Below are 16,660 nucleotides of genomic sequence, written 5' to 3' on the forward strand. Positions count from 1 at the left end.
GTGCTCAAATATTTATTAAACAAATGAATGGAAAGAAAATAATAAGAAATAAACAAATAACATACCTGCCAATTTGCTTTATTCACACTGCAAAACTAGACAACAACAAGGCTAGGGAGGTAGCTCAATGATACAGTGCATTTCTAGCATGTACAAAGCCCTGGTTCAACCTCCAACACCATAAAAAAAAAAAAAACTTAAGTATTCATTTGAAAATTTAGAAAAGAATGACACATAAAATGGACACTTAAAATTTAAATTCTAATTCAAGAACAATTTTAAGTTAAAAAATGCTATTTTTACTACCTCCAAAAACACCCTAAAGTTGGCCATATTTCTAAGGTATGCCTGGCAAATAGTAAGAATTCAATAACTCTTAGGTAGATTTCTTACTATTACTATTATTAAATGCACTTACCCATGTACATCGAAATTTGAATTTTTAATGATCTAATAATTGAATAATAAAAGAAGCCAAAGAAATCTTCGAAAAGACAATAGGTTTAGCCTACATATGAAGTTAAAATAAAACTCTCCTAAAACTGTATAGCAACTATTATGTCCCATTCCGTAATCTTACAACTAAACAGTTTGGGTCATCAAATTTTAGGAATGAAAAATAATTAGGAATATCCAGTACAATTCCCTCATTTTATATATAAGGAAGACCTTAGTGGTTAAGTGAATTGTCCAAGTTCATATAGCTAAATAAAAAGATAATACCAAGAGAAAAGCTGAATTTTTCTGATACACAGTCTAGTATTCTTTTAAATTATATTGTATCTGTTCTAAATTACCAAAAATACAGTTGAAGGAAACTACTAAAGGGACTTAAATTATGTTAAAGAAAATGTCAAACCCCTTTTCACAAGGAAATCTGGTATTGTAACTCTGCTTTTAGTATAACCTTTATATATAATAATTAATTTCTTCTACAATTTAAAATCAGAGATGAATCATAAAAGAAACAAAGTCAATTATGATTCCTTAACATTTAATAGGCCTTCTCTATTGTGAAGAAGAGAAGACAGAATAAATTACATATAGTTATAGGACTCCCCCAAAACCAAAGAAAACAAAAACTATAATATTTCTTAGGCTAAATAAATTACAGTACTATCAAAATTGCTTGAGGTAAGCTATCCAAAGTAACTGCAAAATAATGAAATAAGATCATTGCAGCTGGGTGCAGTGGCACATGCCTGTAATCACAATGGCTTGGGAGGCTAAGGCAGGAGGATCTAGAGTTCAAAGCCAGCCTCAGCAAAAGCAAAGCACTAAGCAACTCAATGAACACTGTCTCTAAATAAAATACAAAACAGGGCTGGAGATGTGGCTCAGTGGTCAAGTGTCCCTGAGTCCAATCCCTGGTACCAAATAAAAAACAAACAAACAAACAATCAGGTAAACAACTATCAGGTAAAACTATCAGTTTTTTTTTTTTATTGGTTGTTCACAACATTACAAAGCTCTTGACATATCATATTTCATACATTAGATTGAAGTGGGTTATGAACTCCCAATTTTACCCCAAATGCAGATTGCAGAATCACGTCGGTTACACATCCACAATTTTACATAATGCCCTATTAGTAACTATTGTATTCTGCTACCTTTCCTATCCCCTACTATCCCCCAAAACTATCAGTTTTTGATTAATGTTGTGAACAGCTCTCATTTGACATTTTCTTCCCAAGCAATTGTCACTCACACTACCAGTATGAAGGCAAGCTTATTCTTACGATTTGGAGGTACTATTCAACCAATAAAACTTAAAATACTATCAACATGTCATGAAAATAAAATAGGAGTGTGAATAATCGTGTAGGAGAACACCTTTGTGTGAATATTAAAAAAACTTTCTCTCTTGGTATGTAGAAATGCTTTCTGTATCTTCCAATAAGTAAATAACCACAGCTGTTTGAAAAATTTACATGTCAAGAGAAGAAACAGTAAAGAAGCAGCAACAGTAACATTAGTTTCATCTGAAATACACACTTGGGCTGGTTCTTCAGGATTACTACTATCTGAACCAAAAAAGAAGCAAAGGATTAAAAGAAATAGGGGAGGGGGCAAAATGTGTGAATTTCAACCATATAAACAGAATAAATGTTTCAAATCCTCAAAAGAATTGTTTACGCTTTATAAATTACAGCTCTCTTAAATTTTAACGACTTTTTCACCTTGGTATAATAGTGTAGGTGATTCCTTCAAGATAAGAATCAAATTAAACATTACCTATTCAAATGTACATTTCTGCTCTCTAGAGGAAATAAGAACTTGTGTAGACTCCAAAGAGTCACAGTATAGGCAAACATTTTTACATAAATTCCAATGAAATTTTCAAATTTGACACTAACCATTTTTTATATTCTTCTATTACTAAGAAAAAAAAAGGAAGTTTTTAAAAGTCTTGTGTTGGTTTTAAGAAGAACATCAGTAAAATCTTCAACTTAAAATTTACTTGTTTTACTAGAATATTCCCACTGAGTCAAGGGAACACAACTTAGAGGGTACATTAAAATGTAACCTTTAAACCTCCCAATGTAAAACATCACTTCCTGAGCAGAGATAGTTCTCCAAGAACAATCAATCACTGTTAAGAAGAATATACATTCCACATTGTTAATTAGTGTTGATGCACTCTTCTCTATGCCCTCATCTGTCAGGAAGATTGTTTAAAAATCTGAGTTATTAGTCTTTATTTGGGAAAGGATCTGGTTAATATCTTTAAGAGTAGAAATCATTCATCCATCCACTCTATACTGGAGCACGATAATTCCTACACCCAATACAAGTTACTGATAACCACCACCCCTTCACTAACTACACAGCTATAAATCAGAAAGGGGGCAGCTCCTATGCAACCCCTGTTAATTCTGTTTACAATCTATCCAACTGAGAATGTTAGCTAGCCCGGGAAGAAACTGGCTGATGGATCAGATAGTAGAAAGGCGTAACAGATTAAAGATAGAAAAATAACAAAATGACAAATTAAAACGCCAAGTGGTTATAAAACATGGACTGAATTTAAAATTAATATTTGAAAATTAACATTCCTAAATTTTCATTTCATTTTATACCCTTGCCTGAAACACTGGAGAAAAATTTAAAATGTACTTCAGTGCAGATCGTGGTTTTTCTTTTAATTAAACATAAAATTAAAACTATGTAAAGTAAAAATGGTAGAGGTTTCTATTATGTAAGTCACAAGTTAGGAAAAAGAAGCAAATTTCCTAATTTTTTTTGTATTTATTTAACCTAAAATCAGAATGTAAAATTTCTGACATTTTATTTCAAACACTAGCCAACATAATACAACTAGGATGTATTTCCTAGGAAATCCCACTGACATTATTCATCAGGGTGGAATTCAGTGGAACAGTTAGGTCTGAAGGCCATCTAATAGATTCCCTATATCTAAATATGTATTTTCCTCGTTAGGAAAACATTTTCTCCGAATAACACACCCTGGGCCATAAACACTTCTAATTTCAACAGAGTCTTCATGAAAAGGCTTTTATCCATTCATTCGGTATTCACTCATTCAGGCACTGTTCTCAGTGATGAAGTCCTTAGCTTTCATAAAGCTTAAATCTGTTAGTGGAGAAAGGCAGACAAGAAATAATGACAGATGGCAATGAGACTATACGGAAAACTGAAACATAATGACCTGAAATAAAGGATTATGTGGGGCTCCTGTACTGAATGGTCAAAGAAGGCAACTTTAAAAAGATGACATTTAAAATGAGATGAAATGACCTATGGAGCTAGCGAAAATCAAGGGAAAAGCATTTCAAGCAGAAGAAATTCTAGTACAGATTAACTTGGAATGTTTTAGAAACCGGAAAAAAATAGAATAATGAGTCTTCAGCATACAGTGGGCAAGAAAACATGTAGAAAATGAGGTCTGAGAGACAAGGAAAGACCAGATCATGTATACCCAGCAAAACTGGATAAAGAATCTGGATTTGGGGCTGGGGATGTGGCTCACGCGGTAGCGCACTCGCCTGGCATGCGTGCGGCCCGGGTTCGATCCTCAGCACCACATACAAAGATGTTGTGTCCGCCGAAAACTAAAAAATAAATATTAAAATTCTCTCTCTCTCTCTCTCTCTCTCTCTCTTTAAAAAAAAAACAATCTAGATTTCACTGGAAGTATGATAAGAAAATACTAAGGGTTTTGAGCAAAAGAATCATATAATTTGATTTGTCACTTGACAACTGAGTCATAGAAGAACAAAGTTAGGAGCAGGAAGACTAGTTAGGGGAATACTGTAATAGTTTACATGAGCAGTGACAGTGGTATGTTAAGCCATGGCCAAGTTCATCCATGAAAAGCCCTTAAGGGGACATAAATTAAATATCTAGAGGCTCTGCAGTTGAAGTGAGAGTGAGCCAAAACTGGAATAGCATGACTTTCACAGCCAGGAAATTAGATAGATTCTGCTCCCTGCCTTGTGCCTCCTTGCATAAGTTGGTTTATGTGGTAATATAATGGTTTACAGGTGCTTATGCAACTGAAGTTGTGGCCTTTCAGACATCTCACTCTACATGGAGTGGCCAAGATCACTAAATGTCAGCTGAATTTCTGTGACAGGCACAGAATAAAGCAGATGAGCTACATTCTTTCTTGTTTTGAAATTTACCTACCAGGATTTCAACTCATTATAAGTAAAAGTATGAGCTTCCATAAAAATTTGAACATAAATGTATTTATTAATCTTGATAATTAGAGCAAAAGAAAGGCAGTCACCTTTTAAGAAAACTTTATGATGACAGAGAAAAAGAATAAAAGTAATATCTAGGATGGCAGACTCTAATCATTCCTTAAAAACTCTCCCTGGCTCAATCTTTGAGCAAATTAACAATAGCTAGCTTAATACACATGGGCGGCACTCAAAAATGTTTGTTGAGTGATTGGGCCTACTCAGCTCATAATATGTTAACTATCAACCCCAGGATGGGGACGGGGACAAGGAATAAGACAACAAGGAAATTCTCTATGAACCATTTCTTCCCAGCCAGTTATTTAAAACATCTATTTTATTTTATTGACCATAAAAATGTTTATCTTAATTGAGCAAAAGTAGGGTGTCCTTGCCCCCAAAAAAACATTTAAAGAAAAAAAAGAAAAGTACTGGAAGGCATGATGATGATGGTATTACAGCATTGTGATTAAAATGGACTAATAATAGTGCCTCCTCATAGGATGGTTATGAGATTAAAGTACTGTGCATGAGTCCTGGTATACAGTAAGAGGTTAATAACTAGCAGCTGTTGTTTTTGTTAACATCATAACTGTTACACAGTACCTGAAGAGTTGGGTTTTTCCCCTTTGTTTGCCATGCAGGGGATCAAACCCAAGGTCTTATAAAAAAATTTTTTTAATTTTAAAACATCTATGTTAGCTCTACTAATTTATAACTTGTGATCATTCAATTGAAGCTGAGTGTACTCAGCATTTTTAAAGGCTATCCTAATAGCCTTTAAATAATAACTAATACTTATTAGGCATTTATTATGCATAAGACCACAAGATTGGTGCTTTTCATATATACCTCGTTTAATCTTTAAACCAACTTTATCAAACAGAAACTATTACTCTCATTTTAAGATGAGGGAAATTAAGGCACAGAAATGTAAAGCAACTTCTCTGATGTCATACTTCTGTTAAGTAAACAAGTTGTATTTGTAAATAAAATATAAGTCCAAACCCTGTGATCTTAACCACTACTCAATACTTTAAAACCTTAAATTATACAAAAGCAATGCCATTAACTAATATCTGACAGATTTTCAGAATATAGACTAAAATAAACTAACTTGTTTTAATCATTAAATACTTTTCATTGTTATACATTGAAATAATGCACTAATTGTCAATCATTCTGTCCATTTTTCTTTTTAAATTAAATAAAAATTTTTATTCATTATGCTGCTGAAAACACTCCACTTCATATTATTATCAAAAACTCAATAATCTTTTCTTTATGGGATCTGGGTCAACACTGAAGTACATCATACACAAAAAAGTTTGTTCATTTCTTACACACAAATCCCTTCCTCTAGTGCCTACATCATTAACTTATTCTAGTTAATCCATTTTTAAATAAAAAAAACTTAAGTGTTCCAAATTTTTACCACACACAATCAGATAGTGCACTAATCTCTAAGATATATGAAGCACTAAAAAATCTTAACACCAAAAAAAACAAATAACCCAATCAATAAATGGGCCAAGGAACTGAACAGACACTTCCTAGCAGATGATATACAATCAATCAACAAATACATGAAAAAAAATGTTCAACATCTCTAGCAATTAGAGAAATGCAAGTCAAAACTACCCCAAGATTTCACCTCACTCCAGTCAGAACGGCAGCTATTAAGAACACAAACAACAATAAGTGTTGGCGAGAATGTGGGGGAAAAGGCACACTCATACATTCATTGCTGGTGAGACTGCAAAATGGTGCAGCCAATATGGAAAGCAGTATGGAGAATCCTTGGAAAACTGGGATGGAACCACCATTTGACCCAGCTATCTCACTCCTCAGTTTATACCCCAACGACCTAAAAACAGCATACTACAGTGACACAGCCACATCAATGTTTACAGCAGAGCAATTCACAATAGGTAAATTGTGGAACCAACCTAGATGTCCTTCAACAGACGAATGGATAAAGGAACTGTGGTATATATACACAATGGAATATTACTCAGCATTAAAAAAGAATAAAATCATGGCATTTGCAGGTAAATGAATGGAACTGGAGAATATAATGCTTAGTGAAATTAGCCAATCCCAAAATACCAAATACAGAATGTTTTCTCTGATTTAAGGATGTTGATTCATAATGTAGTTGGTGGGGTGGGGGGAGGACTAGATGAACTCCAGATAGGGTAAAGGGGAGGGAAGAAAAGTGAGGGGCATGGGGGCAGGAAAGACGGTGAAATGAGATAGACATCAAAGTACATGTATGAAGACATGAATGGTGTGACTCTACTTTGTATACAACCAAAGATATGAAAAATTGTGCTCTATATGTATAATATGAACTGTAATGCATTCTGTCATATATAATAAATTAAAATTTAAAAATAAAAAAACGTAAATGTTTCATTTTTTAAAAATTCATCTTTATATCAGACTACCCTCTATCCTCAATTCAAGTTTAGTATTTGATATAAAAAGCAAATAATCTTATAACTTACTAAATATAAGCTCATTGCATGGAAAAAGTTCACACACACACACACACACACAAACACACACTCCTTCTACTAACTTTTGCTAAAAGCTGACTACTGCTGTTAATATTTTAACAGACTATATATATTTCTTTTCAATATTTGTTTTTTATTTAAGTTGCAAAAAACGGGATACAACAGTTAAAAAACACATTGAAGCAGATGACTATGTTTCAATGTTGAGAATAATCCAGTTTTAAATGTCTATCATATTTCTCTTGCTCTTCCTTTAGTTAATGTGTGAAGTCTTTGTGAATTTTACTGCTTTTTGGTTTTTTTTAAAATATATGTTTAGTTGTAGAAGACACAATACCTTTATTTTATTTTATGCAGTGCTAAGGACTGAACCAGGCCACACGTGCCTGGCAAGTGCTCTACCACTGAGCCCAGCACTAGACCCAATTTACTGCTTTTTAATGTAATTATATTCCCAAAAAGAAAATGAATACATACTACTATATCATGCTAATGTAACATCAATTTGAAAACAGAAATCATAAAATATTGAGGAAGCTCAGAGGTAAAGCCCTAATATTCTTAACTGCAGAAAGATCTTTCATTACATGATCACATGAAATTGAGCTAGTGACAGATTATACAGTAAACAATATCCTGGAAAATATTCATCTAAAATCTCTTCATTTTACATGTATAACAGTCTATGTGACTGCATACTCTATGATCTCATTCTGAAAGAGAATATTATAAAAACATGTAAGAAAGTAGTTACAGCGAAGCCAAAAAGGGGGAAAAAGCCTGACTTTTATACTATTAAATCTCAAGTAAAATACTGTATTAATTTTCTTTAAAAAATCCAAATAACATATAAATGTTTATTCTTAAAACCTGAGCATGGCAACACCAGCCCAGTTCATAGCTCATTTAGTCTGATTTCCTGTCTTTGACAGGGATCAGTGGTAGATGCCTCACAAAATAGCATAAACATGTAACAATGTACATAATTATGCCCCACTATACCATTATCTCAGATGGTGGTTAGATTATATTCTGAAAAAAACAAAAACGAATCCCCTCCTCCCTTTATAATTTCCCATAAATGATGGGAAACCCCAATAAAGCATAACTTTCACCATAGTATAAGCCAATGTGTTGGTAACATAACAAACAATTAAGAAATTATCTCCTAAAATGAAAAGCTGAACCCAGAAACAGAACCTAAGATCATCAAAACTGAAGATTTGTAAAGGAAGATTTCAATGAACTGAAAAGCAACTGATTCATTTAAAAATAATTATTTATAAAACTGATGAGGAAATTTGACATACTTTTTTTTAAATATCTTTTAGTTGTTGATGGATCTTTATTTTATTTTCTTATTTATATGTGGTGCTAGGAATCAAACCCAGTGCCTCACATGGATGAGGCAAGCACTCTACGGCTGAGCTACAACTCCAGCCCCATTGACATAAAACCTTTAAAAACTCAAAAAGTACAATTTCTATCCAGATCATGCTATTTTGTGATATGTAATACTGTTTTCTAGTGAATACTATATATTTTTAACTCTTGAGAGAAATGGCATCCAAGCCTGTTTTGCAATGGTTTTAAATTAAGACTTAGATTTATTCAATGTTCATCTCAGTGTGCACAATCAGCAATGTATAAATCTTGATCTGGTTATTCATGAAACACTATTTTCTAAACAATTACAGAGAAAAAAAATTACTATATTTTCAAAGACCTTTGGAGAAGGTAATTCTCTGGGCAGTATATATGGATATTGAGTTAGCAATCCTTGTAGTTAAGAAACAGTTCCTGACTTACATCCTCTACTGTACAATTTGAAATTTTTCCTCTCTTTCTGATCTCAACTAAGGTGGAGAATATCAGGTCATATCTCATATTTCATATCTGAAAGCCTTTATCAATGATTCATTTCCTATTAACCAAATAGTAGTCCTGCACTAATTTTAGTTTTAAAATTTTATATGATATATCTCATAGCCTGAGAAACAGATATCAAAAAATGGCTATCCATAATTTTTACCAAGGACTGCTCCTCTCCTAATATAAAGCACTCTTTCTCAAAAAGAAAGAAAAAACTACAAAACAAAAACCACTGAACAAACCACAAAAATTCTGAAAAGGAAGTTCATAAGTGATTGGAGCAAGAAACAATGCATATAAAATTCTATGCAGACACTGCTTCCTTCTCTAGAACAGAAGATTATTTAACGAAATGTATCTCAAAACCTCAGGGACAGAGCCGAAGCTGCAATGCAATATCATAAACTCTACAGCTGTGTTGCTGTTCTTAATAGTCCATGCTGCTTCCTTAGACCACAGGAAGCCAAAACACACAGAGTCAGGACTGAACTTACCTTCACAGGAATTGGCCAAAACCAGCAGAGCAGTTATGAGAGAGCAAGGATCAAAATAGTTATTGAACAGTACATATTCATTACCACACTGTAATGCCTAAATGGGGGATTAATACGCATTTAAAAGATGTTTACTACAATATGATGTACACTATATGGTATACTGTGAATTTCAAAGAACAGATACCATTTATGAAAATAAAGTTATTGAAAAGACTGAACACACTCTTAAGAATTTTCTACTCTGTTTCCAGTTTGGAAACAGCTTCCAAAAAAGTCAAATGTCTTTGTAAGTTCTCAGTTCAGGTGGCTACAACAAAATACCACAGACTGATGGCCTAAACAACCAACATTATTTCTCACAGTTTCAGAGACTGAGAAATCTAAGACCATGGTGCAGTTGACTCAGGGTCTGGTGAAGGCCCTCTTCCTAGTTTACAGACGGCCACCTTCCTGCTATAACCCCACATGGCAGAAAAAGATCACCTCTCTCCTCTCTGTTCCTATAAAGGTATTTATTTCATCTAAGAGGGCTCCATTCTCTTTATTAACCACCCAAGAGCCCCACCTCCAATTTCCATTATGTTAGGGATTTGAGTTCAAGATATGAATTAGGAGGGGGACACAAATATTCAGTTTACAGCAGCAAACAAACTTTACTATAAATAAGTAGCAAGAACTTACTTTTATTGCCCACCAAAGCAACCAGCGGCTGAGTTTCTGATTCTTCACTCACTTTCTTCACCACAGTATACCAATCTTCTAAATTCTCAAAGCTTTGATAATTTGTAATATCATATACTAAGAGGATTCCCTGTCACAAAAGAGGTACAGAATATTTGTAATGTACTACTTAAAAAATATTAATTATGAATATTCTTCAATTATGCTTCAGATATATCAAGTAGAATATAAGAGATAAAAATGTAGAGTTTTTATATATAAACTGACTTTATTATAAATCTTAGCAGATAAATAATACTAAATGTTCTTTCAATATAAATCCAGTAATTAAAATATAATGCAACCCAGGGTATAATTTTATCAAAAGTAATTTTCCTGTTAAGATATGCTTGGCAAATTATAGTAAATAAAATCAGGGCTGGGATTGTGGCTCAGCAGTGGAGTGCTCGCCTCGCACGTGCAGGACCCTGGGTTCGATCCTCAGCACCACATAAAAAAATAAATAAGTGAAATAAAGATAATGTGTCCAATTACAACTAAAAAATAAATATTTAAAAAAATAAAAATAAAATAAAATCATATCACACAAAAAGGAAAGGCTGCATGTCTACAGTCCTGTCTCTCACGTTCATGAGATCAAACATTTAAGCTTTTTAATGAATAACCATCTGTTGCTATTTTTTTAAAAGTATTTTTTTAAATGGAGATTCCATGACATCCCTTGATAGTCCATTTCAGTGTTTAACACAATTTTCTTTAAATGAAAAGTCGATTTCCTCTTTTGGTCCTCTGTGCATTTGGAGAACAACTTGAGAGTATCTTCCTTATAATAACCCTTCATATACTTGAAGATAGTTAAGTAACTCCTTTACCGTCTGCTTTCCAGAGTAAATAAACCGAGTTCCTTAAACTTCCCTCAAAGGGCCTATTTTCTGTCCCTTTAATCATAGCTGTTGATTCTTCCCAGGACACACTACATATAGTTTTTTGACATCCTCTTTAAAATGAGCAATGTAAAACTGGACATGATACTGTAATAAGAGTCTGAGTAAAGCCAAATATAACAGAGAGATTGCTTCCTGCCTCTTATATATCATATTTCTCTTAATTTATCCCATTATTTTGCAAGGGAAGAATGAAAAGTATATACATACACAAAAATAACTTCCACATTCTTGATTCTCATCCAGTTTGTGGTCAAACACTTAATACAAGTTCTGCATAAGTCTGGACTCTAATGGCATCTATGTCTACTTCTTAAGAGTGAAGTACTTTTTGCATCTACTATGCATCAGATATATGTCTTTCATTAATTCTCACAATAATCACGTGAGGCTGGCATTATTATTCCCATTTTACTGATAAACAAAGGTTACACACCAATATTATAAAGATAGGTAAGTGGGTCAAGCCAGAATTTGAGTCAAGGACTAAATGACTAAAACCATTTCTCTGACAACTACACACCATGCATTGTGCTCGGTGCTAGGGTTATAAGTTCCAAACTCTAAGGACCCCATAGTTTTGTAGCAAAATCAGACACATAAGTAGACAAGGATATACAGTAGTCATGGCCAGTAATATGCTGGTAAATATCGAGCAACTGGCTTAGGCTCAGTGAGGCTGGGAGTGGGAGTACTATTGTACTATTTGCCAAAATTTAGGCAGAGATTGGTAAAATAGAGCCTGTGGGTTAAGTCCGGCACAGAGCCTATACGTGTAGATAAACTTTTATTAAAACATCATCATACTCATTTGTTTAAGCATTACAAATGGCTGCTTTTGTGGACAACTGCAGAGTTGATTAGTTGTAACAGAGATAGTACAGCCTACAAAAAGGCCTAAAATATTCCCTACCTAGCTTTTTACAGGAAAAGTCTGCAAATTCCTAGTCCAGATCAATGTGTCCAAATTTTCCATTCAGTGATCCTTATAAATTTTTCAGGACTCATAAAAAGACAGAAGGATAAACTTATTAACTGATCTAGCCATCTAAACAACCCTAATGCTTCTCTGATCATTCTCAATACAATTTAAGGTAAAAATATTATATTATTTTTGATATTATCATCATAATTAGGACCAGTTTTGATCTTCTCCATTTTTGTGAAAATCAGAGAAGATTAAGAAAAGCAAAAATATTAAAATACAAAAGGAATTCTAGGACTTTCAGTTTCAGCTCCAACATATAAAAAATCTGTAAGTGATCACACCTGTCCTTAAACAAGGAAAAGTCTGGGCACAATGAAAATCAGTGATTTTATTCTTAGACTCATCAGAGAACTGAGATTGCAAGGCAAATCACCATTCTGAAATATACGGAGACAGGAGAATTCAGATAGTTATTGTCAAGATCAGCTTACCTGGAGTAGAAGCTACTAGAGGCAGTAAATGGTAATATCTAGATGTTAACTTTGTTAGCAGTTTTAACAAATTGCTAGCAATAGTGGTCAAGCTTCAGTGGACTATACTAGGGGTACACAGTCTTAGGGTTACCCACACACCTCCATGCGTCTTACCTCCAGAAACTTGGGGAAGAGCCAAGAAAAATTCCCTCATGGCTCTGAACGGGTAGAGAGAGAAAGTAACCATTGTGAGATATTTCCAGAGTCTTATGTTCCCTAGGAGAAGGAAAGTTTCCAACTCCAGTCTCCTCTGGCCATTGTGTTTCACTAAGTGGGAGAAGCTCAAATACAGTTGTAAAGAGTAAAGCTCCATGACACAGGCCACTAAAAACTGAGAATGCAGAATTCTTCCCCTTCCCCATAATTAGCCACATTACTGACAGTGTTCCAGTGTAATAGCAGTCAACGACAGCTCAAGAGCTACAAGATAGACTTCAACTAAGGAGTTCACTAAGATATCAAAAAAGGATAGGGAGAGGAAAAGAATACTAGAATTTCATGCCTTTGGCACCTATAGCTACAACACACATTCAATATGGCACAACCCAGGCCAAAACAACATAAAACCTCACACTAAAGATCTGTTTACCTAAATTTTTATCACTCAGTTCATCCTACCCAGCTTTCAGTAGGAAATTATACGGCATTCCAAAAGGCATTTTCAAGAGAAAAAGCAAGCTTCAGAACTAGAGTCTGATATGACACAGATTTTGCAATTACTAGATTTAAAATAACAATGATTACAATAAAATGCTAAGAGCTCTGGGCTGGGGATGTGGCTCAAGCGGTAGCGCGCTTGCCTGGCATGCTTGAGGCTCGGGTTCGATCCTCAGCACCACATACCAACAAAGATGTTGTGTCCGCCGAGAACTAAAAAATAATAAATATTAAAAAAAATTCTCCTCCCTCCCTCCCTCCCTCCCTCTCTCTCTCTCTCTCTCTCTCTCTCTCTCTCTCTCTCCTCTCTCACTCTCTCTTTAAAAAAAAATGCTAAGAGTTCTAATGGGAAAGACAGACAGGATGCAAGAACAGGTGGATAATGTAAACAGAAAAACCGAAACTCTAAGGAAATACTAGATAGCTAAACTACTATAACAGAAATAAAGAATGCCACTGTTGAACATATTAGTAGATAGCCTGGGACATCAGTGAACTTACAAAATTAGATTAATAGAAACTTCCAAATCCAAAAACAAGATGAATAAATCAGAGCAAAAACCTCAAAGAACAGTGGGACAATTCCAAGTCGTGCATCATATCCCTAACTGGAATAACATAAGAGACACTAGAGCTTATGAAATATTTGAAGTAATAGCCAAGAAATGACCCTAATTCCACATATCAAACCTCAGAGAATACAAGTAGGAAAAATACCAACAACTGTGAAAAGAGGCATACCACATGCACAAAAGACAAGATTAAAAAGAAAAAAAAAAAAAAAAAAAAACCTTGAATGAAGCCAGAGAAGAATGGGAAAATGCCTTCTTAATAACAAGGATAAGAATTTCACATAAGAAACTTTGCAAATAAGAAGAGAGTAAAGTGATGATAGAGACAAAACAACCACCAGTCTAGAATTCTATATCCAGCAAATTATTGTTCAGAAGTTAATAAGAAATAAAAACTTCTCAGAAAAGCAAAACCAAGGAATTCATTGCCTGCTTACCTGCTCAGGAGAAATGTTTTAAAAATAGGTCTTAATTAAGGGGATTGAGAGGAAGGGAAGAGGGGAGAACATGGGGAAGCACTGGGTAATTAAATCTATTAAATTATGCTATGTCCACACATGAATATATCACAATGAACTCTGCTTTTATATCATTATAATGCACTAATAAATATAATTTAAATTATAAAAGTAACAATAATAGAAGATTGGTAGAGTAAGCAGATCAGGGAGAGGGAGAAGGAAAGGAAACGTGGAGGTATTTGGGAATGAGACTGATCAAATTATGCTATGTGCATGTATGAATACAGCATAATGAATCCCACTAATATATATGATTATGTTGCAAGAATAAAAATATTTTAATGCTCTTCAGGGAGAAGGAAAACGATCTAAGAAATCTGAGTTCTACATAACAAAGAATGACTGCCACAAAATACCTCAAATAACACAGCAAAATGAGCAAAAAGAACAAAGCTGGAGGCACCACACTATCTGATTTCAAGTTCTATTGCAGTTATAGTAAAACAGCATGGTATTACCCCCCCCAAAAAAAAAAACCTGACACAATGATAAATGGGACAAAACAGCCCAGAAATGAACCACACATGTACAATTAGGTTTTTTGTTTTTTTGTTTTTTTTTTACAAAAGTGCCAAGAATACACAATGTTGGAAAAGGACAGTTTCTTCAATAAAAGGTGTTGAGAAAATTAGATATATATGCAGAAAAATAAAACTGAATCCTTTAACTCACACTACATACAAAAATCAGCTTGAAATGAATTAAAAACATAAGCATAAAAACAGAAACTGTAAAAATCACTGGCAGAAAACAAAGGGGAAAAAGCTTCTTGATATTTACCTGGGCAGTATTTTGGATTTGACCCCAAAAGTACAGGCAGCAAAAGCAAAAACTGTCAAAAGGAATTACATTAAACTAAAAAGCTTCTGCACAGCAAAGAAAACAACAGTGTGAAGAGAACTCATACAAATCAATAATAATTTTTTTAAATGGGCAAAGGACCTGAAGAGATATTTCTCAAAGACAGACATGCAAAAAAGTCAAAAGATACAAGAAAAATGTTTAACATTAATTATCATAAAAACGTAGATTAAAACCACAAGGATGTATCATCTCAAATCTGTCTGAACCACTATTATCAAAAAGGTGAGACTACAAATGTTGATGAGTATGTGGGCTACAGAGAAAACTTTTACACTGTTGGTGATAATGTAAATTAGTAGAGTCATTACAAAAAAACCTGCATCAAAACACTAAAAAACAGAATTCCCATTTGATTCATCAATCTCACTTCTGGGTATTTATCATCCAAAAGACATGAAATTAAGTTTATCAAAGAAATGTCTATACTACCATGTTCATGTCAGCCTTATTCACAATAGACAAGTTATGAAGTAAAACTAAGTGTCCAAAAACAAATGAACAGGAAAAAAAATATGGTATATACATACAATGGAATACTACTCTGCCTTTAAAAAGAAGAAAATGCAGTAATTTATGATAACATGGATTGTACTGAAGAATGTAATTCTAAGTAAAATAAACCAGACATAAAAAGACAAATATCACATATTCTCACTTAATATGTGAAATCTAAAACAACCAAACTCATAGATTAGAAGCAGAGAGTAAAATGATAATTACAGAGGCCTGGGGATGTGAGGTAAATGGGGAGATGACGGCCAAAGGGAATAAAATCTCCCAGTTAAAAAGGAGACATACTTTTTGTGTGAGATCTCAGCACAGCCTGGTGAGTATAGTTAATAATAACAATAGTGTATTGACAAATGTTAATTAGCTTGAGTTGGTCTCCACTATATCTATAAATCATAATAGCACTTTATATAGCATAAACATAAAATAATCAATTGTTGATTTATAAAAAAATAAATTTTAAAAATAGATTCATACAGAATGAGGAAGGGAGAAAGGAAGGGAAGAGAGAAAAGAGAAGCAATAAATAAAGGCAAAATAAAATATTTTTTTCTTATTGTTAACTGATCTAAATATAATTAAAGTAATTATAGCAACAATGTATTGAATGACTACAGCATATAGCATAGGGATAAGTCAGATGAATAACAATGCTATCATGAGACACAGGGAGGGTGCATTGAAAATATTCTCTTTTGAAGCATCCTTACCTCACGTGAAGCAATAGAGTGTTATTCAAGGTGGACTTATATTAGTAAAAAAATATATATATTGAAAACACTAGGGCAATCACCAAAAAAAAATTAAAGAAGAATGTTGATACACTCAAATAAAATCAAAAAAAGGCAAA

The 16,660-nt window shown here is 33.6% G+C and overlaps 1 protein-coding gene across 3 annotated transcripts in view; it reads right to left on the minus strand.

The window, feature by feature from the left end:
• RAB28 (RAB28, member RAS oncogene family) overlaps positions 1–16,660 on the minus strand; it is an 83,185-nt gene that overhangs the window by 51,384 nt on the left and 15,141 nt on the right. For all 3 annotated transcript variants that reach the window (XM_081304722.1, XM_081304720.1, XM_081304721.1), the window contains exon 4: positions 10,282–10,411. In XM_081304722.1, coding sequence (XP_081160848.1) covers positions 10,282–10,411 — 130 coding nt within the window. The remainder of the gene's footprint in view (positions 1–10,281; positions 10,412–16,660) is intronic.

The sequence above is a fragment of the Spermophilus citellus genome, assembly GCF_964194105.1.
Source record: "Spermophilus citellus genome assembly, chromosome: 8".
Classification (NCBI taxonomy): domain Eukaryota; kingdom Metazoa; phylum Chordata; class Mammalia; order Rodentia; family Sciuridae; genus Spermophilus; species Spermophilus citellus.